The following is a 26,281-nucleotide window of genomic DNA, read 5'->3' as shown; positions in this document are numbered from 1 at the left end:
GTAATTAAATGTAATTTGAAGTGTAATGTCTCTAAAAATTAAAATTGATTTGATGATACTTATGCGTATTATTTTCATTTGAATCGCCAAACAAACGTATGGAAATAATATAGATGGATCTAATAATCTTTTCGTTTGCAATATATAAGTTTGGATTGATAAGTTTCTTTTAAGAAATGAGCTTAAGGAATAAAGTTTATTAGATAAATGTAATTTTTCCATGAAAAAAACATAAAAGTATTTATAAAAATCAATACATTGCGTAATATATAATTATAAAATTTATGCATATTAATTTTGAATTAAAATATTTTTCGATTTTTTCTTCAATTTATTTTAAAAAAACCAAACCAAACAAAATGTTATTGATTTTCTAAAATTTAAATCCAAGTCAAAACTAAATAAAAATCAATTTCTTTAGATGAATTGATATATAGAAGTTCTGGTTTAAACCATGAACACTTCTGCCAAAAGCTATAAAAAAATAAGAAACTTGTTGTATCCTTGTAAGTTGTAAGTTGTAGGAGAGGGAAAAAACACATACATAACAAAACAAGAAAAATAAATCTTGTCTACTCCTATTAGATAGTGTTAACATGATATTTTATAATTCGCGAGCGAAAGTAGATTCAAATTTTTTATATAAATTTTAAAATATTATTATGATTATTTTACTTACTTACAAGTTCTTGATATATTATCTACGCAAAGTCTTCTGCATTATATCCAGTGACATAGCTACATGATAGTTGCGGTGTCTAATTCGTCGGAAAGAAAATATCATATATACAAGTAAAATGATACATGAAATAATTATACAATATATTTTGGATATTCTTAACATAACAAACTCTTATAGCCCATTGATTTTAGATGCTTGGAATAAGATAGTACTCACATGTTTGAATCTCACTAATTTTACTTTTTGAATTGAATTTTTATTGTGCTATTTCTAATAAGCTGGAAGTTGGAAGTTAAAGTAGTCAATAAGAATTTAGTCTATTAAGTTAGTTTAACTTAGTTCATAATTTAATTAATAAGATTGAGTTATGATTTTTTAGCTTATTTAAAAACATGACTTTTAAATTCAATCCGAGTAAGTCTTAATAACCCATGAGGCTTAAGAGGATTGAACTAGGTCGAGTTAAATAAAAAATCAATTAAAATAAATACTAAAAATCCAGTTAAACCATCATTTTAATACATGAAAAGTTGTCTTTTTCTGTGCATGTTTTATTGTGATCTATATTATCAAAACTAGGTTAATATTTTTGTCGAATTATTGTTACTAATTAACTTGCTCATTAATATCTCTATTTGGTTTGAGTGGTAATGAGTAATAGACTAAAAGTTATTCAATTTCAAAAATGTTTTATGTCCTAACAATTTCATTTTTGAAGATATTTACGTAAAATGATAACAAAATAGTTACGATTGCGAAAAGCAGAGTTTGAATTTATACGGTCAATTTTTACTTAAAAGGCAAATTTAATAAACATTACTTTATTAGAATTATTTTGTTGTGGTGGATATGAGATTTGATTAAAAGTAATGATACCTAGAATATATCATCTTGTAAATAAAATAGTTCTAGATGTTATAATTATTAAAGGTGACATAATTATGATGTGAAATTTTCTTATACTCGATGTGTAACATAAACTTTTTTGCATTTTCATTATGACTTCAACTAGTGTATGTTCTAGACCTTCTACTTTTGGGTGTCCAACCAATATTTGCAATTCCAGCACCAAAGGACTTATTACACCATTATTACTTCAACAAGTTTATGAAAAAGTATTGTGTTGTTAGTATCTTACAAGTTTATTATTGAAGAAAATATATGATCTGAACTCAAATATATATATTCCTCTTAATCATGAATTAATATATATATATATTAATTGTTGCATTAATTTTGAGCAAATTAAAGTATGTCATTTTAAAATGAAATGCGTTTAAGGTCTGCATACACTCTATCTTTACGCGATAGTGATAAGATCCGCACATTTTATTGTGAAATTTCACCATATATGTTGTTACTTTTATTTTTGTTTGATTTGATATTAGCCTGACAAAAAATATCCGGCTATAATCCAGTTTAATCTAGTTATCGATAAAAAATAAAAATTTAGACAATACGCTAAGATATTTATGTTTTTTTTTGTTGTTGCTCAAAGAAAGATATGTAATTATGTATGATTGATAAAAGAGAACCATTATTTAGATGTAAACGCCGTTTAAGTGGCTTCAATACTTATTTGATTGATCTTACGTCTAATCCACCGTAAATGAGGGTGAGGTTCAATAAATGGATGCACTTAAAATATTTTAAGTGTGCAAAACCAGTTAAATTAGTACGTCTAATTGAAAAAAAGTATAATTTTATTTTTTTTCTGACCATGGTCCGTGGATATTGATTTATTGGTATTGAATTGTTATATCAACAATATTTAAAGGTTTTGTAAATTTTGATATCGGGCCATTGATTGGCTTCCCATTTTAAGATTTTAGTTACTTGTTAAATCATAATTGATAGAATTATATTGGTAGTATTTTTTTTATTCTTAATTATATCACGATGACTTTAGATTTTAAATACAAACCCTATCTTTTTTTGCATTTTAAAAGTTATTGTCTTGATCGTTTATTTGGTTGACTTTTACCTATCAATTTGAATTGACCTTATTTTCTTTTTGAAAGAGTATTATGGTGTTACTGCATCCAATTAGTTTGCTATTTAACTAGATTTGGTTTAGCATTTGAATTTTCTTCTTCTTCTGATCGATTTAGTCCAAAATCGCACTATTACCCTAACAAGCACAAATGCAACTTTTATTAGGTCCAAAATAATTAGGTGTCATGCGGAAGCTAATAAAGTAAACCTCGCTAGATCACGAGTAAAAAGATAAATGAGAAATATACCAACAGACATGAAGATTTAATGTAGTTTGGTAATCGACATACATGCACAAAGGAGACTCACTATATAAACATGAGAGTACAAAATATAGAGAGAAATAACATTAACCAATTCATTCGGAATACAAGGAGATCCACACAAGTAATAACGTATCACTTGTTTCCCAAAAAATTTCCCTCCAACAAAAACTCTCGAAGTCCCTAGACTACGTCGTGAAATGTTGATTTGATTACAAGGAATGAATTTATAGAGTTTAAACATTTTCCTACAAGAAAAATGAAAACTTTATGTTTTCTTTTTAGGTAAAAAAAAAAATTAATTATGATAAGAAACTAACATAAATAATACCCAATAACTTTATAATCATAAATTCATTTGAAGCAATAACTTTCAATACCTCACTAACAAAACAAAAGTTCAGAATTAACTAGGCTATTAACATTTTCCACAACTCAATTTAATCACTTAATTACTCTTTCTTCTTCAAACCTAAATATGGAAATACAGTTGAAAAGTTAGTAAAGGGTAAATCAGAGGGGAGTAACCGACTGGAACATTGAATGCGTGCGTATGTCTTTTTGTCTAACAAATTAACTACCAACAATCTCCCAATATCTTACTTTACCATTTTTTTGTATTTTTTCTCTATCTCTGCATATCCCACTGCCACGTCATTTTTCATTTTTGCCATTTCTATCTTTTATATATTTAATTTAATAAATTATATTCCTTTTATTTTATATATATAAATAGAGGTTCTACTTTCTGATCACCTCTCACCACAAATACTTTTAGAATCTTTCTTACTTGTAGAAAAAAAACACAATTTTTTCATCAGGAAAAAAGATGTTGAGATTGATAACAGGCATAAGAGGAGCAACTGGATTTGGCTCAGCTTCTACTGCTGAGGAGGTTACTGATGGCGTTGATGCTACCGCTCTCACGGTTATTATTACAGGTTTCACAGACTTTCTTTCATTTCAATTTGTTTATCTTAGTTTGATCGAATTCTAAGTATTAATCTATGTTATCTTACACTAATGACATATCTAATATACCAAAATAACGTCTAATTATATGATATTAAATATAAGTATATATAGAGTTAAACATATATTCAGAACTCACAATTGTACGTCTAAATTCTGAATCTACTGCTGCTGGTAAGTTTGAAGTAATTTGTATACATTTTGTCCACAGGAGGTGCAAGCGGCATTGGTTTGGAGACAGCACGAGTTTTAGCTCTGAGAAAAGCCCATGTTATTATTGCTGCAAGAAATATGGAGGCTGCAAATGAAGCAAAACAGCAAATTTTGAATGAAAACACTAGTGCACGTATTGATATTCTGAAACTCGATCTCAGCTCATTGAAATCAGTCAAGGCATTTGCAGATAACTTCTTAGCACTTAACCTTCCACTCAACATCTTAATGTAATTGATTCGATCTTCATTCATTGATATATTGTTGGATTTTGCATTACGAGAATATTCAATTTTTTAGCTGTCTAATACGAGTCTACCATGTTATTTTCAAACATATTTTGCGAAAACAGAAACAATGCAGGTATCATGTTCTGTCCATTTCAGCTTTCTGAGGATGGAATAGAGATGCAGTTTGCTACAAATCATCTTGGTATAACGCGTAACTTTGAATATTATTTCGGAGATCATTTCTCTCATGTATATGGCTAATTTGATTCTGTTTTCTTTGGGGGGAAATTTTCAGGTCATTTCTACTTGACTAACCTTCTTCTAGACAAAATGAAGGAAACAGCAAAATCTACTGGTATTGAAGGTAGAATTGTGAATTTGTCATCAGTAGCTCACCTAGTTTGCCCTCGTGAAGGAATACGATTCCAAAATATCAACGATAAAAACAGGTACACTTTATTCACAAAGTTATATAGCCATGGTACGTTGTGGAATCGATTTCTACATTGTGATTACTCGTTTCACTGATCAGTTATCAAGACAAAGTGGCCTATGGACAATCTAAATTAGCCAACCTATTACATGCCAACGAGCTATCTCGCCGTTTGCAGGTAATTGTCTAAGTCTGCATACTAATTACTACTAGCTGTCCTGCCCCTGGATGAATATTTAAGCTAATGTATTGCTGTCTATTTCATTCAACTTCATTTGAGACGAATTAAAGAACGACATTTATAAAAAAAGATACTCGAAGGGTGTTAGAAATGCAATTCTGTCGTGAAATGCAGGAAGAGGGAGCAAATATCACTGTCAATTCAGTTCATCCGGGTCTGATAATGACGAATCTCATGAGACATTCAGCCTTTTTGATGAGTACGCTACATATAACCCTCATACAAAAGATTAGCTAGAGGATTTTCCCAGTTTTAATTGGAATATCTTTCTTCTGATTGGCAGGAATCTTAAGGGTTTTCACTTGTTTACTGTGGAAGAATATCCCTCAGGTAACAACTAAATTGCTCGAACCCTCCAAATATATAGCCTTTGGATGATCCTACACAAACCCGGGAGTACACATTTTAAAGAGCCTGAGAAACAATAGGCCGACAGTTTCTCATTTTACATTTGAAAGCTGAAAAATGTTTGATTTATTTTCCAGGGGGCAGCTACAACTTGCTATGTCGCCCTCCATCCAACTTTAAAGGGAGTGACAGGAAAGTACTTTTCTGATTGCAACGAGTATAAGCCAAGCAAGCTTGCACGAGACGAAGTGTTAGGTAGGAGTCTTTGGGATTTCAGCAACAATCTGATAAATGCATCTCAAAAGGTTATTGATAAGTAGAAGAGAGTCATTGGAAATCCTGCAAGTTGGTATTACTACAATTTTGCATTCATATGTTGTGAAACAGTTGTAGAAGGTAGTAGCTTTAAGCTTATCTGGTTCTGTTCCCAATTTATAGTCTATCTGTGTATGTTTGTGTATGTTAGCTTACTTATGTTTTAAATGTGTCTGGAATTTTAGATTTTTGCTCTCTTTTTGATTCTCAATTGACCTTGTAATGACTGTGAAAACGTCTATTAAATTTAAGTTGAACCTTTTCACGTCTGTAGTAAGCTAGTTTAACGTATCACTTATAGTAGTTGTCAACAATCCTAGTCCCAAGCCTATGAATGAGGGAAGCAGATCGTTGTCCTTGCGTTGTTAAGGGATTCAGCCAAATGTGACAAGTGATCCTATAGAGAATAACAAAAGAATAGTATAATCGGGTGCATTAAGGAGGAAACTTTGATACAGAAAATAGTGTTACAACACAGACAAGTGACATTAAGGAGGAACATCCAGGTGCTACCCTCAACAACAACAACAAATAATCTAATGCAGTCCCATACACAGGTCTAGTAGGGAGGATAGAGTGTACGCAAACCTGCAGGTAAAGAGACAAGAGATTGTGCCCTTTGCGTTATCAAATTCAATTTCTACTGCAGAGATCCTCTCAATAACTGATAACAGTCAGGTCGAAGAAAGAACCATCTTACAAAGATTATCTATTTGGACTTTCTGATACATCTAACGCGGTACCTGTAAACAGTAAAAGAAGAGTAACATATAAAACTACGTATTGGATGCTGCAGGACAAGTGCAATCAAACCTCCTCTGAGTAGCAGGATTTTCCAGGACAGCTGCAGAGCAACCTCACCCATTGACTAATCCCTAGAATTGGCAACATAGCCACGCCAAGCAGATGTGGTGATGAGCGGGCGACTATGCCAACTCAACATAAGACACCCATCTTTCTCTTCTACTCTATATCTCTTTCCATTTGTGTACAAGGCCAACAACATGTTTGCGTGTCTGTACGTATTTGAACCCAGGGGAACCAGGTTGAACCCTGCAGAGTTAAACCTCACTCGCCATTGACCAAACGTCTCGTGTCTCACTACTCGCTTAGTCCCTTCACAAGCCACCAAATTATAGATCTCCCTCCCTAGGTGCTCTGCCGCAATCTCCAAGTCTATAGTGCTGCGCTTAGTCCACTCTGAGTTCTCCAGCAAATCAAACATTGTTGAATAGTAATACCATGCTTCCTTAATCCTGTTCATAAAAACACTCTCATTGTGATTCACTTCACGTTCAGCAATGGTCACAATCTTCGGGTCTATTTGTTTTATCAAATCCAGCACTTTCTCAATTGCTCCAGGTGGAAAACAGACGGTGAAGCTTGAAAACAGAGTTCACGGCCACTGATTCCACATTACTGGGTCTAATATTCAACATTGGTGCTTCAAGATCATCTAAAGTATGGACCACGAATCCACGAAACTCAAATTCTACACCCATTGACTCTGCAAGTTGGGCGAGCTTCCCACCAACTTCTTGTAAGGCATCGGTAGTGTCCTCAGGATGAGAGTGGCCACCAATTCCTGTGAGCCGAAAAGCCGGTGGACCACCAGGACGCAAAGTGAGAGCCTGCAAAAGTGCTGGCCATTGTGAACCTTGATTTAAGCTGAAATCAATTACATGTACTCTCTTGGAATCGGCAAAGGCCTCCAAAATGGATTGATTGGCAATGAAGTGAGCGAATTTGAGGAAGAGGCAGCTGTCGTAGAAGCTCATAATCAAGACTTGATCCTTGGGATAGGATGATTCATCAATATCTTCCGAATTTGTTCTGTGAATCTTATGATACAAAGCGTCTGCAAAATAAGTCGCCTCTTTCTTCATTGCTCCTCCCATTTGTGAAACTGCAATTCTTCTTATATCACTGATTAGTTCATCCGCTAGACTTAAGTTGTTATTTTGGATCGCCTCGGCACAAGCCATCAGCGTATTGACAAGCCTAACACTACTCTCTTCGTATACTAAACAGCCACGACTTTCAGATCCACCACAAGATTTCAGTCTGTTTTCACAAAGTGCCCTGAGATCAACATTAAATATCCTAATCTCTTGCTGATCATCAATTTGCTTATTATTATTAAACCATCTGGAAGAAGCACATGATGATACAATCATTGAATCATCCTCATTACCACCGCCACCAGCAGCAGTCGAAATCTGCTGGTGTTCGTATACACTGGTAGAAGACGACAAATTAGGAATATTGTGATCAGAGATCAAACTGTGAGTCCAGCCTGAAATATCAGAAGCAGCGTAGATGATTGCTTCTGTATTAGAAACAAAGGAATCTTCATCTTCCATAATTGTATCCATGGATATCTCTAGTGAACTCATCTTTTTTTTTTTTGGGTAACTTGCTGGAGTTCCTGCTTCCCTAAAAAAAAAAGTTATATTTCGCTTTCATTTCATATTAAATATCAATTAATATAGATATTAAGATAAAAATTCTCATATCGATAATTAATTATTTAAAGACATGAAATGTGAACGCAGAGAGTATGTATATTTCAACAACAAAAGCATCAACTTAGTCAACAAAGGACAGTGATCCAAATACTAGATAGGTCCCATTTGGATATGGATATTTCTTTATTTAAAAGGTTTTGTCATATATTGAATTATTTTCTGGGCAATTGACAATTGAGTCTAGATCCTATTTTTAATTCTACCAATCAAGCCTTGATTCAATGGTTATTAAAATGAAAGAAACATTTTAACGAAGACAGTCATTCAGCTATTATTTTTTAGTCATATAAAAGTCAAATTTATCACACAAAAGTCGTTTTTCTATTTCGTTGGGACATAAAAGTCACCCGACTTTGGTCCTAATTAACAAAAAAAAATAAAATATGAGTTAAGCTAGCCCATCAGGTTTGCGTACTTTGTTTCAATTTGTACCACCTCATCTTTCTATCAATGCCTACACTATGGCCTCATATAGAGCTGTGACAGGTCTCAACTATTTGACTAAATACCTAAAAATGACGGTAGACGAGAGTCAAGTGTTAACCCTTCAATGCTAAGCTATACACGCGATTGACATAACCAAATTTGCAAATTTAAACTTCAAACCAAGGAGCTTTCATCTTGAAAAAACCAGTAGACTGACTTTTGAGTTTTGAATAAGCACCAAGAGTCATGGAACTAAGGAGTCCTTCTTCGAACTAACATGAAATATAGCATAGAACAAATTAAAGAGTCAGCTAACATAACAAAGGTTGAAAAGTTTAGTATGAACATGCCACGACTAACTAGCAAGAGCCGGACCTGCTTGTAATAACTGCAAAAATGTCTCTTAATTTTTAGTTGAACCTTTCATGCACAACAAAGTAAAATAGTTTAACGATTCACTTAGGGTAGTTATAGCAATCTTATTTCCAACTTCCGAGCCTATGAATAAGGGAAGCACATTAATGCTCTTCTTTACTTTTCTTAATTATGGATTATCGCGTAAGAAGTCTCTTGTGCTCCTTCTCTACTACCACTGCTAAATGCGAGAGCTTGGAAACCTTCTTTGCAGGGAATAGGGATAGATCATTGTCTTTGAGTCATCAAGGGATTCAGCCAAATGTGACGAGTGATCGATCCCTGAGACCTTCAGCTTCAATACTCTGGAAAAATAAGCATAATGAATGATGCAGAGACAAGAAGTGCCTCGTCTCCCACAGAAGGCAAAACCTAATGTATATAGAACAGTAACTATGATGAACGCCTAATTTTTTTCCTTTGGGAATTACAATTAATTTGTCATTCAAGCCTGGAAAAATTTAGACAATCAAAAACAGAAAAGGTATTACAGATAACATAATTGATCTAAGACAAATGTTAAATAGAGAAAATAGCATTGCATCACAGACAATAACAAGTTCTGATAACATAAAAACGAGGAACATCAAGGTACTACCCTCAACAATAACAACAAATCTAGTGTAGTCCCATAAGCAGGGTTTGGGGAGGGTAGAATGTACTCAAACATTCCTATCACGTGGAGGTAGAGACAACTGTTTCCAAAAGACTGTGTCCTTGGCGTTATCTAAGTTGATGGCTACTGCAGAGATCCTCTTAATATCAGTGAGGTCAAAGAAAAGAACCATCTTACAAATGTTATCAATTTGTACTGTCAGACACATCTGAGACGATACATGTAAATAGTAAAAGAAGAGTAACACCAGTGCGCTCTGAGTCAGTTGACATATAAAACTACGTACTGGATGATGCAGGACAGTTGCAGAGCAGCAAGCTTTTCCAGGACAGCTGCCGAGCAACCTCAGCCATTGACCAGACTCCCTAGACTTGGCTACATAGCCGCCAAGTGGAGTTGGCTATGAGAGGGAGACTATTCCAGCTCAGCATAAGAGACCCATCTTTCACTTCTACTTTATATCCCTCTGCATTTGGGAAAGAGGCCAATAACATGGCTCCCTGTTTGTAAGTATTTGAAGTCAGGGGAACCAGGTTGAACCCTGCAGAGTAGATCCTCACTAGCCATTGACCCAGAGTCCCACTTCTCACAATTCGCTTAGTCCCTTCACAAGCCACCAAATTATAGATCTCTGACACCATTACATCTAGGCACTGCTTTTCCATGACCGTGTCTAAATTGTTGGGACTAATTGATTCTAAATTCTCCAGAAAATCAAACATTGTTGAATAGTAACGCGATGCTTCAATAATCCTGCTACTAAAGACTCTCCCATTGTGATTCACTTCTTGTTCGGTGATGGTCACAATCTTGGGCTCTATCTGTTTTATTAAATCCATCACTTTCTCAATTGCCCCTGGAATGGAAAACAGAGGTTGAAGCTCGAAAACAGAGTTCACAGCCACTGCTTCCTCATTACTAGGTCTAATGTTCAACATCGATGCTTCAAGATCAGCTAAAGCATAGGCCATAAATCCACAGAATTCAAATTCGACACCAATTGACTCTGCAAATTGGGCGAGCTTAAAACCAACTTCCTGTAATGGATCGCTACCATCATCAGACATAGGTTGGACACTAATTCCTGAGAGCCGAAAAGCTGGTGGACCGCCAGGACGCAAAGCAAGAGCCTGCAAAAGTGCCTGCCATTGCAAACCTTGATTGAAGCTGAAATCAATGACATGTACTCTATTGAAATTGGCAAAGGCCTCCAAAATTGATTGATTGGCAGTGAAGTGGGCGAATTTGAGGAAGAGGCAGTTCCCGTAGAAACTCGTATGGTTATAGGATAATCCAACAATATCTTGTGGAATCAATCTGTGAATCTTATTATCGAAAGCATCTGCAAAATGTGTCGCCACTTTCTTCATTGCTCCTCCAAATTGTGCAACTTCAAATCTCCTTATTATGTTACGAATTAATCTGTCCGCTAGACATGAGTAGTTCTTTTTGTCTGCCTTGGCACAAGCTACTATGATATTGACAAGCAAAACTATGTTACGAATTAATCTGTCCGCTAGACATGAGTAGTTCTTTTTGTCTGCCTTGGCACAAGCTACTATGATATTGACAAGCAAAACACTAGCGTCTCCGTTCACTGTCCGACCAGTATCCGGCAATAAACCACCACGAGATTCAAATCCACTGCAAGTGTTGTTGCAAAGTGACCTGAAATCAACGTTAAATATCCTAATCTCTTGGTGATCATCAATTTGCTTATTATTATTAAACCAGCTGGAAGATGCACTTGATGATACAGTCATCGAATCATCCTCTTTACCACCGCCACCGGCAGCAGTTGAAATCTGCTGATGGTGTTCGTCTACACTGGTAGAAGAGGATGAATTAGGAATATTGTTATCTGAGAACAAACTGTGAGTCCAGCCTGAGATATCTGAAGCAGCGTAGATGATCGCATTTGTATTAGAAACAAAGGAATCTTCATCTTCCATAATTGTATCCATGGATATCTCTCGTGAACTCATCTTTCTCTTCTTTTTCTTTTGGTTGGAATTACCTTTGTGCTTCCCTAAAATAAGCGAGGTTCTGACATATATTGTTTTTAAAAATAACAACGGAAGACGTGTTTCAAATTTGAAAAAGTTATTCTCACTACTTTTCAAGTCCACTCACAATTTTTTTATTTATTTTCAAATATTATATTCTACTTTCTAAATATGGCATAGAACAAATTTAAGAGTCAACTGACATAACAAAGGTAGAAAAGTTTAGCATAAACATACCACGACTAACTACGATTCTCGTTTCACTGCTTAACAAAGCCCTCACACACTTATTTATTTACACAACACTCTGATGAAATCTTCAAGAGAGCCAAGCCACCAAGATCAAAAAGGGAGTTCAGCTGGCCTTTGCAACCGGGAAGTGCAGTTTTGTGATAGAGTTCTGAAGAAAACTTCTCCCACAAAATGGATCTGGGCTGTCAATATCCAAATCCACAACGCTAGACTGTACCTCGCTTGACGAAGGTTCGATATTGCTATCATCCAGAGGATGGTTACTTATCTGAGAACTCTCTCCATGTTTACGAGCTTGCTTCTTGTCTCTACCCTTGCTCCCTCGTGAGGATTTGCCATTGTTTTTCTGCTTATTCTTCCCATTCTTCTTCTTGCCATTCTTATGGTTTTGTCCCTTGTTTGGATTTGGCACATGTGACACTGATGTTGGAATAGGATCATACACATCTGGAGCCCATGTTACAGTCAGCTTCCTCGATAGACTGCCTTGTTTCTCACGGCCACCTTTTATGGCAGATACAAGCTTCAAAGGAGTCTGTGAATAAATAAAACACAGAAGGAAAGAGGAAAAAACAGGACTGTTAACATCTGCAGTTACTTGATCGCTCAACCGTGAAACAATCGCCATTTAGTGTCGTTCTCTGTATCTGAAACAGCAGTTCTATGCTCCAGTGCTGTTTCCACTATACTGTAACTACAGTATGATACAACTAGCCACATTGCTTACAATACAAACTAAAGCCAAGAAATAATGGCTTGTGGGAGTCATATTGCTGACAAACCCAAGGAGAATGCAGAGACCAGAAGCAGCATACCAGGGAAAGGTGGTCAGAGTATAACCAAAAAAAACAACCAATATATGGGTATGAATGAGTATTCGTGTGTATCCTATTCTTTTTTTGACAGGGTATATTGTATTTCTTCTACAGATTTGTTTTTTCTCTTTTCTAGATATAATACGTAACCTATTCACAAAAATGGATAGCAAAATGAATCCTACACTGAATCGGCCATAACCAAAACGTATCCCAGAAGAAACTGAACCATGGTATACAAACATTAAAAAATCCCAACAGTAGAATTCACGATGACCTAGTACTCATCGTCAAAGTTTATAAGACCAAGCAACTAAAAACCAAGAGCAAGTCATGGTTACAAACAACTCAAATCAAAAACTTAATCCACGAAAGAGAGGAAATTGTGGCTTGTGGAATTTCAAATCAATAATAACCCCAAGAAGAACTGCTAAAAACCGTAAGCAAGATACCACAGAGAAGTGGTCAAACCATGTCCAAAGAAGATAATAAAAAGGAGAGAGTGAGTTCATTCCTACGTTTTAAACAATAATTCTACATAATAATAGAATGTAATACACATCTGTACCTCACCATCAACACTTCACAAGTAGAATCCAAGATTACCACTAACTAAAGTGACAAGAGACGTTGATTGTCTTAACGAAAACAAGATATATGTAAGTAATGGCTATATATTTTCATGAATAACAAATTGGCAAAAAGATCAAGAAGGCCTCTATCATAATATCAATACATTAAGGATAAGGAACTTGATGAACATTATTGAAGACACAGAAAACTCACTGGCAGAGATATGGAACGTGAGTAAGGCAAATCAGGAGATTTAGCTTCAGCACCATGTGTCGTTACTTCAGCATTCATATTTCCCTCTGGCTCCTTCCCACCAAATTCTGCAGGAGGCACGCTAATACCAGAGCATGGAAAAGTTGCACATTTGATCAAGCATTTTACAGAAGCACTACCAGAATCACTTCCATGGGAATCTTTAGTTACATCTTCCTTCACAGTCTCAACATTGCACTTATCATTTGAGTCTTCAGCATCCTGAATATTGAGACATTCAGTGAAATGGTGGCCAAAATCATTTAGAGAAAGACCTTCTATATTTCCAAAAGCACAATTAGGCATCCCCTTTGATGACTCGCAATGAGCGCCTACATTTTCAGACGCCAAATTGTAGCTAGCAGGGCAATCGTCCATCAATTACAAAGAGAGCAGCAAAGACCTGCCAAAATGTGCAAAGAAAATCTAAGCACAATAGTACCAAGAATGTTCGTTTGTAGAACTAATGTAGACAGCTAAAGGAACTGAATTAGCAACAAGCTATGATTTTCTCTGCAATATACGATTAACTTTTGAACCTTTACTATTCCATCCATCTTGCATGAGTTGAAACAGATCTAGAAAACAAGGAATCATAAACCAATCAAATGCAGTAATTACTTCTATCCCAACCGGTCTATTCAATAAAATCAGATAAGGATCTTACATGCCATTCAGATTCATCAAAAACTAACAATCTACCCACACGGTTTAAGAAATAAGAATGATCAAAAAACTTTTAGACGCACAGGTAAAAATGGGAGAAACCCAACCACCACCAGTAGCAGATCCTGCATATATCATGTGCCAGTTAACTTTTCTACAGACCATGTATATATAATAAGAAATCAACTAAATATCTACATATATTTTATAGTGAACCGAGGATGTTCCTGGGTTCAGATGAACTCATAGATTAATTGGATAAGCCCCTGGACATACCAATGTACAGAATTTGAATGTACGCATATTTTACATGTTTTTACACTTAGATTGGATTACTGTGCATGTGGTTATGTGACTTATCTATGCACCGCACATTATATATGACATTAAATTCCTACTGCATAAATTGCTGCCACATCCTTTAAGAGACTTACTAGATGTATATTACTTACTCCCTTCCCCGTATCTGTTTTTATATAACTCTACGTATTCAACTCTAAGCACCAGCAAACCACATGACTGATTGTGATCCAGTTGGATGGCTACTTTAGTGGTAAGCTCAACCACTTTAGTTATGTGATTGCTCAGTGTCTTTATTAAATTACCATTTTATTCTTGTTTGCGGGGCTGAGTTTCAGTTGGATTCTTAGATGCTCCTTTTGCTTTGTGATTGGGTTTAAATTTGTTTTCCATTATGTACTTAAGTATGAATTCAGTTATGCTTTGATTATTAATCTGTGCTTGTTGGATTTTTCTATTTATGTTATTGAATGGTTTGGATGTAATAAATAAGGTTCGCTTAATAAGGACAAATTGAGCACCAGTTACGGATCTTGAGTTTTTGGGTGGTGATTCTTTTTTTTAATAACCGGGATGTCCGGGCCAGCTTGCATAGACCTCGACTAATTTCATAAAAACCTGTCACGTCCCACCAACAACATATTTCAGTTAACTCTATCCACCAAGGGTAAGACAAACAAATAGAAAGAAATCACCTAGTGTTTCCTTTCTAAGAAAAGAAGCTCTTCCTCAAAAAAAAATCACCTAGTGTTTTTGTTCCCTCTAGGATTTCTTTCAACCTGAGACCTCATGGTTCTTAACCCACTTCATTGACCACTCAAATATTTTCTTTTTTTGGTTTCTTTCCTATAGGTTTGTAAATCCTTTTAGATATTTGCTAATCATAGAAAGACATTAATATTTGACTTTCTTCTCCGCTATGTACAAAACATTAGAAACGACAAAAAAACAATTATGATACATATATTGTGTTTGACAAGACACAAATAAATGAAAACGAGCAAGACGTGGACGAATTTTAACAAAGAAATTCACTTTTTTGGGCTAATGTCTTACAACTTCACAATTGCAGATGGATGATTGATATGGTGCAATGGATACACCCACATTAAAAATACAAACAGAACTCAATAACATGCATACACAAACATCAAACTATGTATGTGACTTATCTGCAGCATATTATAAATGGTATTAAATTCTCTACTGCATAAACTGCCGCCAGGACCTTTAGGACGGTCTATGAGACTTACTACATATATATGTACTCACTCTCAGACTCCCTTCACCGTATATCTTTTTATATAGCTTTGCACATTCAATTCCATGCACCAGCGAACCACATGACTGATTGTGATCCTGTTGGACGACTACATTAATGGTAAAAGCCAACCACTTAAGTTGTGTGGTAGATCAGAATCTTTATCCAATTATCGTTTGTATTCTTGTTTTTCGGACTACATTTCGTTAAGATGCTCCTTTTAATGTGTGATTTGTTTGTTTTTTTTTGTGATGACAAGGAAAACCCGCTACCCTTTGGGTGCGCAAAGGGTAAAACCCCGCTTCTATGCAATAACTCGCAAATCACACATTTCAGGCAAGCTCGGTCTGATGAGTTTGACCTAGAAGGCAAACCCCTTGCTTTCATTGGCAGGGGATTTTAAACTGGAGACCTCCAACATGGAAGTCTCAAGCCCGAACCACTGGGCTACCCCGAAGGATACTATGTGATTTGGTTTAACAACAACCACCCAGTGAATTATTGGGTTTAAATCCCTTTTAATTATGTACTTAAGTAAAAGGATTCAATTACGATTTGATGCTTAATTGCTTGTTAGATTAATTATTATTGATGGATGTTTCTATTGATGTTATTGAATGGTTAGGATTTATAAATATGGTTTGCTCGATAAGGGGAAAATTGAGCATCGGTTATGGATCTTGAGTTTTTTGGGTGGTGATTGATAACCCATGAATCATGATATGCTCTCTTTGTTTCAATTTGTTTGTCTGCTTTTCTTTTTAGTTTGCTTCAAAAAGTATGTCTTAAAAACTATTTATTTCTAACTTTCCATGTGACATGTTCAAAATCATAAGATTAAAGGTCATTGACATTCTACATCATCTTTAGTAAACCAAACAATCAAATTGAAGCCAAGAGAGTACAATATTTTGTTTTTCTTCAATCTTTTCTATAGGTTCCTATAGGCTATAAGGAGTACAATAGAACTCTCACATTCAGAAACTGAAAGTGACGAAAATAAGGATGCTACGATGGATGTGTGGATATACTAGAAGAAATAAGATTAAAATGACAATATCTGAGATAAGGTAGGGGTGACTTCGGTGGAAGACAAGATCCAGGAAGGAGATAGAGATGATTTAGAGATGTGATGAGGAAAGACACAGATGCCCTATTGCGAATGCGTGAGAAGTTCTCTATAAATGGATTCAAGAGAGGTAGAGATAAACCATAGAGTATTGGGAGAGGTGATGTAGCTCACTAAAGACATGGCCTTATATAGGAAGGTGTAGCGGTCACGGATTAGGGTAGAAGGGTAGTAGCTAGGATTGTTTGGACTTGTTATTCATTCTATTAGTCATAGCACTCTAGTTTCTTGTTCTTTGATTTTTGTTATTATATGTCATTTCGTGTAGTTTGATCATAATATTATTTTGTTATGATATTGCTCTGCTAGACAGCTACTATCTGTTGTTTTTATTACTTTATGTTCTGTCCGTTGTTTCTATTACTTCTTTTTCTAGAGTGTTTTTATCTTGAGCCAAGGGTCTATTGGAAACAACTGTTCTACCTCTAAGGTAGAGGTCATATCTGCGTAACAGCGTAAGCATTAACTCTACACACACCACCTTGTAGAACTATACTATAAATGTTGTTGTTCTTGTTTTCTATAGGTTTGTAAGTCCTTTTAGATATTTGCTTATCATGTTAGACACAACAAGACCACGTTTGACTTTCTTCTCCGCTACATACAAAACATTACAAATTAAAAGAAAAACAATTAACAATACATATCCACTTAGACAATATACAAATAAATGAAAATGAGGAAGACAAGGACGCAATTTAACAAAGAAATCCACTTATTCACGCTATAATGTTACAACTTCACAACTGCAGATGGACGGACGTCCAATGGATACACACACATTCAAAATACAAATAAAAAAGAGAAAAGACATAAAGTGACACCTGAAGTTGTCACAAATTTTTAAAAAGACACTCTAACTATGCGGACGTCCTTTTACCCCATAAAAGTATTAAATGCCCTTATAAATACACCATTTTAACTCATTTTCTGCCTATGTTTGTATTCACACGGATGACGCGCGTGGTTGAAAAAAAATTCTTCCAAAAACGAATTAAGAAATGCCATGTGTCATTTCTTTCTTTATTATTTGATTACTTTCTCTCAAAATACACCATCTTCCCCAATTCATTCAAAACACCAGTTGGTTAAAATTTAAAGTTAAAGATAAAATCTTCTCTTTCCAATAAAAAAAACCCAAAAATGGAAGAACTTTCTAACTTGTTAAATTTTAGTCATCTCTTTAAAATTTGAGAAATCAATTTATCTTTTGTAATTAGATTTTGAGGAAAAATATTTTTTATAATAGCAAATGCAAATCTTGATTCGTATTTGTAATGATGAGAATAATCGATGTCATATATTACTTCATTCTGCAAAAGTGCGGCAAACTAACCCAAACCTAGGTTTGTCAACGAAGCTCAACTTTTAACAACAATGGTGGCAATGGCGACAAAAACGGTTGAATCCCAAAAGTGAAAGCGTGCTCCAAAAAACCGTAGATAAATTAGCTCACAAGAAACTAAAATCATCAACCCAAGAGGTTCTAAGGAAATCCCATGAATCGTCAAAGCAAGTTCGGAGATAAGAAGCAACAACCCAAGCCCTTATGTCGTCGTTTTCCGGAAAAGGAAATCCACATAGCAACAACCTGTGCTTTATTAATATTTAAATTAAATTAACTAATATAATAGAGGGTGAGGGTCACTCGCCTATTAAAATTCTTGGATAGATGAGAAAACGTGTCGAAATGGTCCCTTTACAAATGTAATGAATACTTTTGTGGGGTAATAGGATGTCCGCATAGTTAGAGTGTCTTTTCGAAAATTCGGGACAACTTCAGGTGTCACTTTATGTCTTTTCTCAATAAAAAACAATAATTAGCATACACATAAACTTCAAATCCTGGATCCGCCTGTAAGTCCAGCACCATAATAACAATTGAAGTGAATAGAAGATTATTCTAAACAACATTTCATGTTTTATACGAAATTAACAAATAAAAATTAAACAAAACTAATCTCAGAATATTACCTCTGCGTTTGACGATTGAAATGAACTTGTCAGATCCTCTAAACAAAGACACGCCAAAGATCACGAACTATACCAACAGATTTGGGTACAAATATCAGGAAACGAAACCGCAATGAGCAATTGGAAAACCGATGATTCAAAAAAAAAAAGTAAACGTTAACTAAGACTATTAGCCCAATCAAATTTCTCCATGTTTTTCAGACGATGAAAGCACAAAAAACCATAGAAAGATGCAGCATGCGGTGGAGTGAATAGATCAAATACAGAAGGCACCGAATGCATTGCTCGATGCTCTTCAACAATAAAATCCCTAATTCAAAACCCTAGCTGGAGGATCAGCTTAGAGAAGATGAAAACGAATAATATTTTTATTTTTTTACGATTTGAAAAGATGAAATCAAATGATTATATCATGAAGATTGACATCGAAAAGGAGTGAAGAAAGTATAAGAGCATAAATCGGACAGAAACGCCTTATCCGGCAAATAAAAAATGAGGAACCGTGCAACCAAACGCACACGGTTAGTGGATATATATATTGATATTTTTGGAAAAAGAAAATTCAGCAGAATATGAATTTTTTTATAATTATAACATTTGAATCATTAATTTTGTGCTTCACCTGTTAAATTTTTAATTCCCTTCTTCCTGCATAATTAATTTTTTTCATTTTCAACCCGCCCCATTCCATTTCGCGTAGATCTTCTTGCATCATAATACATATATTAGATTCTAAATTTGATTTTAAATTTTAACGTTAACCTCCAACTTTCATAATACACAAATAGGCACTTTAACAATCCAACTTTTAAATAAATAAACACATAAATCCTACATGACACAATATACGTAGAACACCACGTTAGACAAAAAATGACATGTGTGTCTATTTGTTCAATGTTATAAAAGTTTAAGTGTCTATTTTTGCACATCCAAAGATGAAGCGTATAAATGTGATTTGAAGTTAAGTTAAATGGCACATTTATGTATTATGCCTAAATTTTTTTATATTTTCTTTTTCTAGTTAAGTTTGGTATTAAAAATAATTCATAATTTGTATTAATTTAATAGGACAGTGACTTGAAATTTTATTTTTTAGATGTCAATTGAAAAACATGTAAAATATTGTATTATTTTAGTGTTTTCAATATTTTAGTAGCTTCATAGAAATTATCTTAATAAATAATATTTTGTCACTATTACAACATGCAAAAAGTTAATAATAAGTTTGAACCCATATACAATACAATCATATATATCCACAATCTATTCCGCCCCACATCAGTTTTGAAAAAACTCACTTCATGATGTAATTATGTATTTATTATAATACTAGTAAGTTTTAGTAAGTTGTATAGTTTGATAGAAATAATTTTTTCGAAATAATGATTCTTTTATTATTAAAAGGTTAAGATGTTGGATTATTTTATACTTGTATAATCATATTAGAAGTTTCATTTTGTATGAGTTTCTTTAATCATGTTTGTAATTATTTTAGACTATTGAGTATTTTTATGATTTGTGTTATTATACTATATTGTAAATTAAAAATTTAAAGATTCATAGGGCTTGCGCCCCACATCTCAAGGCTTACACCTCGCCATATACTAAGTAAAACGTCTCGCCTCACGCTCCGCACTTTGTTTGGATGGTTGTTAAGTGTTGTTTCATAATGAATCATATTGTATTGTATCGTACTGTATTGTTTTGATAAATACAATGTTTAGATAGTTTGTATCATTCTCTGTCGTTACATAATGTCACACAACCATGATTTGAATAATAAACCTAAAAGTAAAGAGAGTACATGATAGAGATACTATGAAAAGGTAGGGTAAAAGATGAAATACAATTATTAAATAATAGATAAAGATAAAATGAAAAGAAATATTAAGGTAACAAGACAAACACACCAAATCAATTGTTTCATAAAATAAGTCTTTTATCGTTATTTAACTATAAATTTAATTGATACGATATAATAAAATTTAAATAACAACCATCTAAACGAGGGGTAAAACACGGTGTGATTGTTTAGTTGGCAACAAATTTTAGTATAACAAAATAAGGATATCTACTTTTATATACTCTAATATGTATTTATGTTTAATGTTGATTGGATTATGGATATAAAATAAAATAAAAGGATGGTGATTAAAATTAAGTCGTGAAAAGTCAAAGGGAGAATAAGAAAATAAGGTAAACGAAACTCAATAACGGACCAGTGCCGTGCTAGTTGAGTGCTGAGAGACTAAAATTTGAATTTTGTTTCCCCTTAAACTGTTAGATCTCCATTCTATTTTCAACTTGTTCTCCGATCCGGTACGTATTTGTATTTATACATCTATATATCTATGAATTTGATTTTGTTCAATTTTACAAACTTTATTTAGGGTTTGTAATTCATCATTTTCCTGGATTGGTGAGACGAAATGGCTGCTCCACCTGCTAGAGCTCGTGCCGATTACGATCACCTCATCAAATTACTCTTGATCGGCGATAGCGGTAACTTTTTGTTCTCATTTTCCTTGATTAATTCAATTTTTTTTTGGTTGTTTTGTTAAAATGATTGATTCTACTTTGTGTGAGCATTTATTGCCAGTTGCTTGCTGGCTGGCTGGCTGGCTGAATCATAGTTGAAATACTGTAAACTGCTAGCACAAAAATCTATGTGATGTAAGCTAATCCAGGGAAGAAGGATTTCTGAACTTTTAAATTACTTAGCTATTGAGAGTTTATTCAAATTTTATTGGTTATCTTGCATTTGAGATGGAATGAGTTGGTCTGTGGGGCGTTAGTTCATTAATTCTACTATCTATGACTTTAATACTGAGAAAAAGGTTAGTTCAAATTGTATCTGATGGAAAGCCTATCTATCGAGAAATGTAAGTAAGGACAGGGATGAAGACTTCTGAACTTAAGTTTAAAGGTAGTACAACTTTAACAACTAGGTGCATTGATATCCTTGAATTTATGGGAGTGATCTAGCGAAAAATACTTTTGTACTGCATTTCTCTATGTTACATTAACTATTTTCAATGTGCACACTGTAAGCACCATATTATGCCATGCCTATGTTGATTGTATATGAGGCACATAAGGTGTGGACTTACAAACTGATTTATGTCATTTCTTGATCCTTTCGTCCATTAGTGCTCCCCTTCATAAATCAGCAACCTTTTTCCTCAAGTCAAAACTCTTAAAAATAATTAGGACTCTGTTCCAAACTAAGAGATAAAAGACTACCACAAATCGATAGATAACCAGTAACCAGAAGATAATGGAAGTGAAGATAAACATAGTGCTTTCTTTTTTTTTTTCCCTTGAGCTATCATTAGCACTAGAGAGTTTTCGAATTGAAGGTCTTGGAAAATCGTTAGCATGTCAAAAAGAGCTGCTTCTGTAATTCCCACCCCCTATAGCTCTTCTCTCATTTCACCAAGTAGATGACTTGGTCGATAAGAATATTGGAAAAATCTCCTCAAGCACGATAGTGCTCATTGGAACAAGTCAAGGAACCACACTGCCGGTGAACTCTAGAATGCTACTGATATCATGATAGTATATCCCCAGCAAATGTTTAGACCAATATTTCTCACCAAGCTCAATCTTCGACATCTGTTAACACACTTGGTCTTCTATTAAACTCTTTCTGTGTAGGAACTCCTAGAAATTTCCATTTGAAGGTTGACTGCTGAGGGTAAAGTGAGAATAGCTCAATAACTATTCTCAAATTGGTCGATTAATTGATCTGTTGATATGATGAACATGATGTTTTTATTACTTATTTGGTCTTTCTGATTTTTATCATCTCCAACATATGTTTGAATTCTCAGGTGTGGGTAAAAGTTGCCTTCTTTTACGTTTCTCGGATGGATCCTTCACCACCAGCTTCATTACCACTATTGGGTAGTTCTCCTCTCATTTCTTGACTCTCTGCTGTTTTCATTTTTATTTTTTTGGTATTTTTCATTAACTGCTTGTATTTCAAACATAAAGAAAAGTTTGGGAATGTAATAGAAGTGAAACCCCCACCCCACTTTGTGGGACTACATCGGGTATGTTGTTGTAAACTTGTAATAGAAGTGAAACTTCACAATGATATAGGATTTCTTATTTTATAGCATGAGAGAACCTCTTAAAATTAAATGTAAATCAGAAAAAAGTTCAATGATGTGGTCTCCAGCAAGATTGAGAATTCTAATGGTCTCTATCAAGTCTTTATGAGTAAGGATTCTTAAAGGTTCTCTATTTTTTATTTTTCTGCAATTGGTTCTAATGCAAGTAATTTCTTTTCACAGCATTGATTTCAAGATAAAGACCGTAGAACTTGACGGCAAGCGAATCAAACTGCAAATTTGGGATACTGCTGGCCAGGAGCGGTTCCGAACAATTACAACTGGTATGCATGTATGTGTTTGCTATTAATCATTTGCCTGAAACATAGAACAAGTCAGGCATCTGTTAAGTTGCTTAGACTCGGGTGCGGATCTAAAAATGAGATTCTTCATCACATAAATTTTAGGATTCGGGCGTATGGATTCAAGAGTGAACACTGGTGCTGAGATACGGCCAATAAATGTATATTCCGATATATTAAGTATATATCTTGATTCATGTTACCAGTTATTCTTAAAAAAAAGTTAGGTATTTTGATTAGATAAAGGTATGGAACTAAAACTAATACTCCCTCTGTTTAAAAAAGAATGACCCTATTTCCTTTTTAGTCTGTTTCAAAAAGAATGACCCCTTTCCTTTTTTGGCAACACTTTAACTTAACTTTCCACGTGGCATGTTTAAGACCAAAAGATTAAAGGGCATTTTGGTATATTTGACATAACTTTGATTTAGAACCACAAGATTAAAAAGTCTTCTTTCTTTTCTTAAACTCCGTTCCAAGTCAAATTAGGCCATCCTTTTTGAAACGGAGGGAGTACATCTTAATTCCATATAAACATCCAATATTATGTTCATATGATATCTTGTGTAATATATATATATATATGTGTGTGTGTGTGTGTGTGTGTGTGACATAAACCCAAAGATCAAACCAAATTCTCAATCAATCTATACTTCTCGGTCAAAGACGTAGTCAAAGCACCCATGATAAGTTACCAAATCCGTTGTGGATCCCACACCCATGTCGTGTCGACATGGAGGCGACAAGGATTTTGAAGAATTCGAGCAACATAGGTCATCTGTATGCTGCCTTTAACCTGAGCATATAGCCTTACATGAATACTCAGCCTTCTCTTCTGGTAATGGAGGTTTCTGTGGTCAGCTGAGAGAATATTATGCCTTTGTAAAAGAGAACTATCACTTATCTTGAAGTCAACTGCATTTTGCATCAAGAATAGGCCATACCTTACTACTATTCAAGAGTTTTGTTCTGATAAATATACAGGAATTCCATAAAATAATGTTTTACTTTCTGATACTTAGGTTTACCATCATTTAGAAACTAAGTTAGGGAGAATACCAAAACGACAACAATAACTGGGAGTGTTTGCTCCATGTATTGCAACACGACTTTGACTGTTGTGGTTGCTCCAACTCCATGGAATAGGTTGCTTATAATACTTTGAACTTTTGCAATTTCCTTTGTTTGAGTATTAAGAATGTAGGAGCATATATGAGATTCGGAGACAGGCATACTGGAATAAATGTTGACCTGTTGAGTTGTTCATTATTATTTATAATTATGCTAAGATAAGTGTCTTGAAAGGTTATGGAGCTACTTATGCTCTTATTAGGAGATTGTTCTTAACAATGTTTGCCGGAATGCTATGCTGTCTTCTTTGTTAATTATCTTTCTTTCAGTCACCTATCAATTTGCTTCTTTTTAGAATTTCAACCTGTTAATATCTTTAGTACTTTGCTTCTCGTGCAGCTTACTACCGCGGAGCCATGGGTATCTTGCTGGTATATGATGTGACTGATGAGTCATCTTTTAACAGTAAGTTCCACTAGTTTATAGAGATGCTTGGAGTAGGACTTTTCAATCTGGATACGGAGTGTTTTTTCTTGCTTTTTAGATGATGGTTTTGTCCTGTAAACCCAGGGTAGGATTAATGGTGAGGGTCCAGTCATGTACTTAGATATATTTGAGCTTAGAAAGATCCTCCAACCTCTTAGCAGGCTTACCATTCTCTGAAATATATTTGTTTGCCTTGTATTATTTGTGGTATGCCTCTCTTCTTCATAGTTCATATTATGTGAAGTTCCTTTAAACAAATTAGAGTAGTATTTGCATTGGTTCAACTCAAGAGTAACACTTGCTATTGTTTAGACATCAGGAATTGGATCCGGAACATTGAACAACATGCTTCTGACAATGTCAACAAAATACTTGTGGGAAACAAGGCTGATATGGATGAAAGCAAACGGGTGTTCTCTCTATCTCTCTCGCTATCCTTTTGTTCACCATTTATTTGCTCATATCTGTATATATGGCCTTGCTTTGCTATTGTTGTCTCACTTGTTATAAGCCTTCTATAGGCTGTTCCTACATCCAAAGGTCAAGCACTAGCTGATGAATATGGCATTAAATTCTTTGAGACTGTAAGTGGAACTGATTTTGAGCATTGGAGCTATTTGCCGGTAGCATTCATACTTAGGTTCTAGTGATATTTTTCGTGCAGAGTGCCAAAACGAATATGAATGTTCAGGAGGCTTTCTTTTCAATAGCCCGGGATATAAAGCAAAGAATTGCTGAATCTGACTCAAAGGCTGAGGTATTAGTTTCTACTTTGTAGAGTCAATCCCCTTTCCCTTTCTGTTTATTGATTAGGAAAAACATTTTTTGTAACTCATCTACTGAGATTGGTGATTATGGTTAATCTGTTGGTTAATCTGTTTTGATCTACAAGGGCAAAATCTTTGCCGGGAGATTTCTCCTAGCACTTGTTGAGTGTACGTACTGATTCATGCTTTCCTGAACGTTGCAGCCTCAGACCATCAAGATTAATCAACCCGACCAGACAGCAGGAGGTGCTCAATCTGCCCAAAAATCAGCTTGCTGTGGTTCTTAATAGATTGGTGGGATAAAAATAGGATGATGGAGAATACATTAAACTCTTTAAGTTACCGTTGGATGGGAGGACAAATTAATCTTTGCCATGACATACTTTGTGGAAGCTATATTATATTTCTTGTTTATTATTTCTGGCTTACAAGAGAACTGGAAGAGCTGTTTGTCGTCCTTTTTATCCAGCCTTCTCTGAGTGTTCTTCGACTGGATAACACTGTTGTTAGAGAAAAGGGGAAACAAGTGATCGAGATGGAAATCAAGTAGACATTTGACCATCCGAAAACAATTAAGTTACTTCTAAAATGATAAAAGGTTTAATATATACTGTTCACATATTTCTGTTTCTG

General features: G+C 34.6%; 4 protein-coding genes and 1 pseudogene across 6 annotated transcripts; 2 read left to right on the top strand and 3 right to left on the bottom strand.

Moving 5' to 3' along the window:
• Positions 1 to 3,691: 3,691 nt before the first annotated feature.
• On the top strand, positions 3,692 to 5,957 carry LOC107002316 (short-chain dehydrogenase TIC 32, chloroplastic). Its single transcript, XM_015200285.2, has 8 exons — positions 3,692 to 3,881; positions 4,124 to 4,355; positions 4,478 to 4,557; positions 4,651 to 4,804; positions 4,888 to 4,966; positions 5,144 to 5,228; positions 5,313 to 5,359; positions 5,515 to 5,957. Exons 1-8 carry the CDS (start codon positions 3,770 to 3,772, stop codon positions 5,695 to 5,697), a joined length of 972 nt encoding a protein of 323 aa, XP_015055771.1. The 5' UTR covers positions 3,692 to 3,769; the 3' UTR covers positions 5,698 to 5,957.
• Positions 5,958 to 6,110: 153 nt separating this feature from the next.
• LOC107002314 lies at positions 6,111 to 8,119 on the bottom strand (annotated as a pseudogene).
• A 1,460-nt stretch (positions 8,120 to 9,579) lies between these two features.
• LOC107002315 (DELLA protein GAI-like) lies at positions 9,580 to 11,698 on the bottom strand. The gene has a single exon (XM_027912072.1). It carries the CDS (start codon positions 11,659 to 11,661, stop codon positions 10,042 to 10,044), a length of 1,620 nt encoding a protein of 539 aa, XP_027767873.1. The 5' UTR covers positions 11,662 to 11,698; the 3' UTR covers positions 9,580 to 10,041.
• A 94-nt stretch (positions 11,699 to 11,792) lies between these two features.
• Positions 11,793 to 19,418, bottom strand: LOC107002317. Of its 2 annotated transcripts, XM_015200287.2 has the most exons (4): positions 18,905 to 19,418; positions 13,911 to 13,977; positions 13,536 to 13,796; positions 11,793 to 12,469 (listed from the first exon to the last, which is right to left on the bottom strand). In XM_015200287.2, the coding sequence occupies exons 2-4, from the start codon at positions 13,950 to 13,952 to the stop codon at positions 12,038 to 12,040; spliced, it is 735 nt and encodes a 244-aa protein (XP_015055773.1). In that variant the 5' UTR covers positions 13,953 to 13,977; positions 18,905 to 19,418; the 3' UTR covers positions 11,793 to 12,037. The 2 variants fall into 2 exon arrangements, with proteins under 2 accessions (XP_015055773.1, XP_015055772.1); XM_015200286.2 differs by having other exon boundaries at positions 11,860 to 12,469; positions 13,536 to 13,977.
• Positions 19,419 to 21,033: 1,615 nt separating this feature from the next.
• On the top strand, positions 21,034 to 26,269 carry LOC107002555 (ras-related protein RABE1c-like). 2 transcript variants are annotated; one of them, XM_015200617.2, is made up of 9 exons: positions 21,034 to 21,103; positions 21,298 to 21,409; positions 22,741 to 22,813; positions 23,206 to 23,306; positions 24,795 to 24,860; positions 25,194 to 25,291; positions 25,403 to 25,465; positions 25,546 to 25,638; positions 25,852 to 26,269. In XM_015200617.2, the coding sequence occupies exons 2-9, from the start codon at positions 21,337 to 21,339 to the stop codon at positions 25,933 to 25,935; spliced, it is 651 nt and encodes a 216-aa protein (XP_015056103.1). In that variant the 5' UTR covers positions 21,034 to 21,103; positions 21,298 to 21,336; the 3' UTR covers positions 25,936 to 26,269. The 2 variants fall into 2 exon arrangements, with proteins under 2 accessions (XP_015056103.1, XP_015056102.1); XM_015200616.2 differs by having other exon boundaries at positions 21,085 to 21,226.
• The last annotated feature ends 12 nt before the right edge of the window (positions 26,270 to 26,281 follow it).

Source organism: Solanum pennellii, chromosome 10, assembly GCF_001406875.1.
Source record: "Solanum pennellii chromosome 10, SPENNV200".
Taxonomy (NCBI): Eukaryota; Viridiplantae; Streptophyta; class Magnoliopsida; order Solanales; family Solanaceae; genus Solanum; species Solanum pennellii.
This window is presented reverse-complemented; position numbering and strand designations above follow the sequence as displayed.

Bases quoted from the DNA above. Each gene is read 5' to 3' on its own strand.
- LOC107002315 (XM_027912072.1), bottom strand. From the start codon at position 11,661: ATGAGTTCACGAGAGATATCCATGGATACAATTATGGAAGATGAAGAT.
- LOC107002316 (XM_015200285.2), top strand. From the start codon at position 3,770: ATGTTGAGATTGATAACAGGCATAAGAGGAGCAACTGGATTTGGCTCA. The intron at 4,356-4,477 runs GTAATTGATTCG...TTGCGAAAACAG, and splicing joins CTTCCACTCAACATCTTAAT to AAACAATGCAGGTATCATGT. The intron at 4,967-5,143 runs GTAATTGTCTAA...CGTGAAATGCAG, and splicing joins AGCTATCTCGCCGTTTGCAG to GAAGAGGGAGCAAATATCAC.
- LOC107002317 (XM_015200286.2), bottom strand. From the start codon at position 13,952: ATGGACGATTGCCCTGCTAGCTACAATTTGGCGTCTGAAAATGTAGGC. The intron at 12,470-13,535 runs GTGAGTTTTCTG...ATTTATTCACAG, and splicing joins CACGTTCCATATCTCTGCCA to ACTCCTTTGAAGCTTGTATC.
- LOC107002555 (XM_015200617.2), top strand. From the start codon at position 21,337: ATGGCTGCTCCACCTGCTAGAGCTCGTGCCGATTACGATCACCTCATC. The intron at 22,814-23,205 runs GTAGTTCTCCTC...TTCTTTTCACAG, and splicing joins AGCTTCATTACCACTATTGG to CATTGATTTCAAGATAAAGA. The intron at 25,292-25,402 runs GTGTTCTCTCTA...AGCCTTCTATAG, and splicing joins ATATGGATGAAAGCAAACGG to GCTGTTCCTACATCCAAAGG.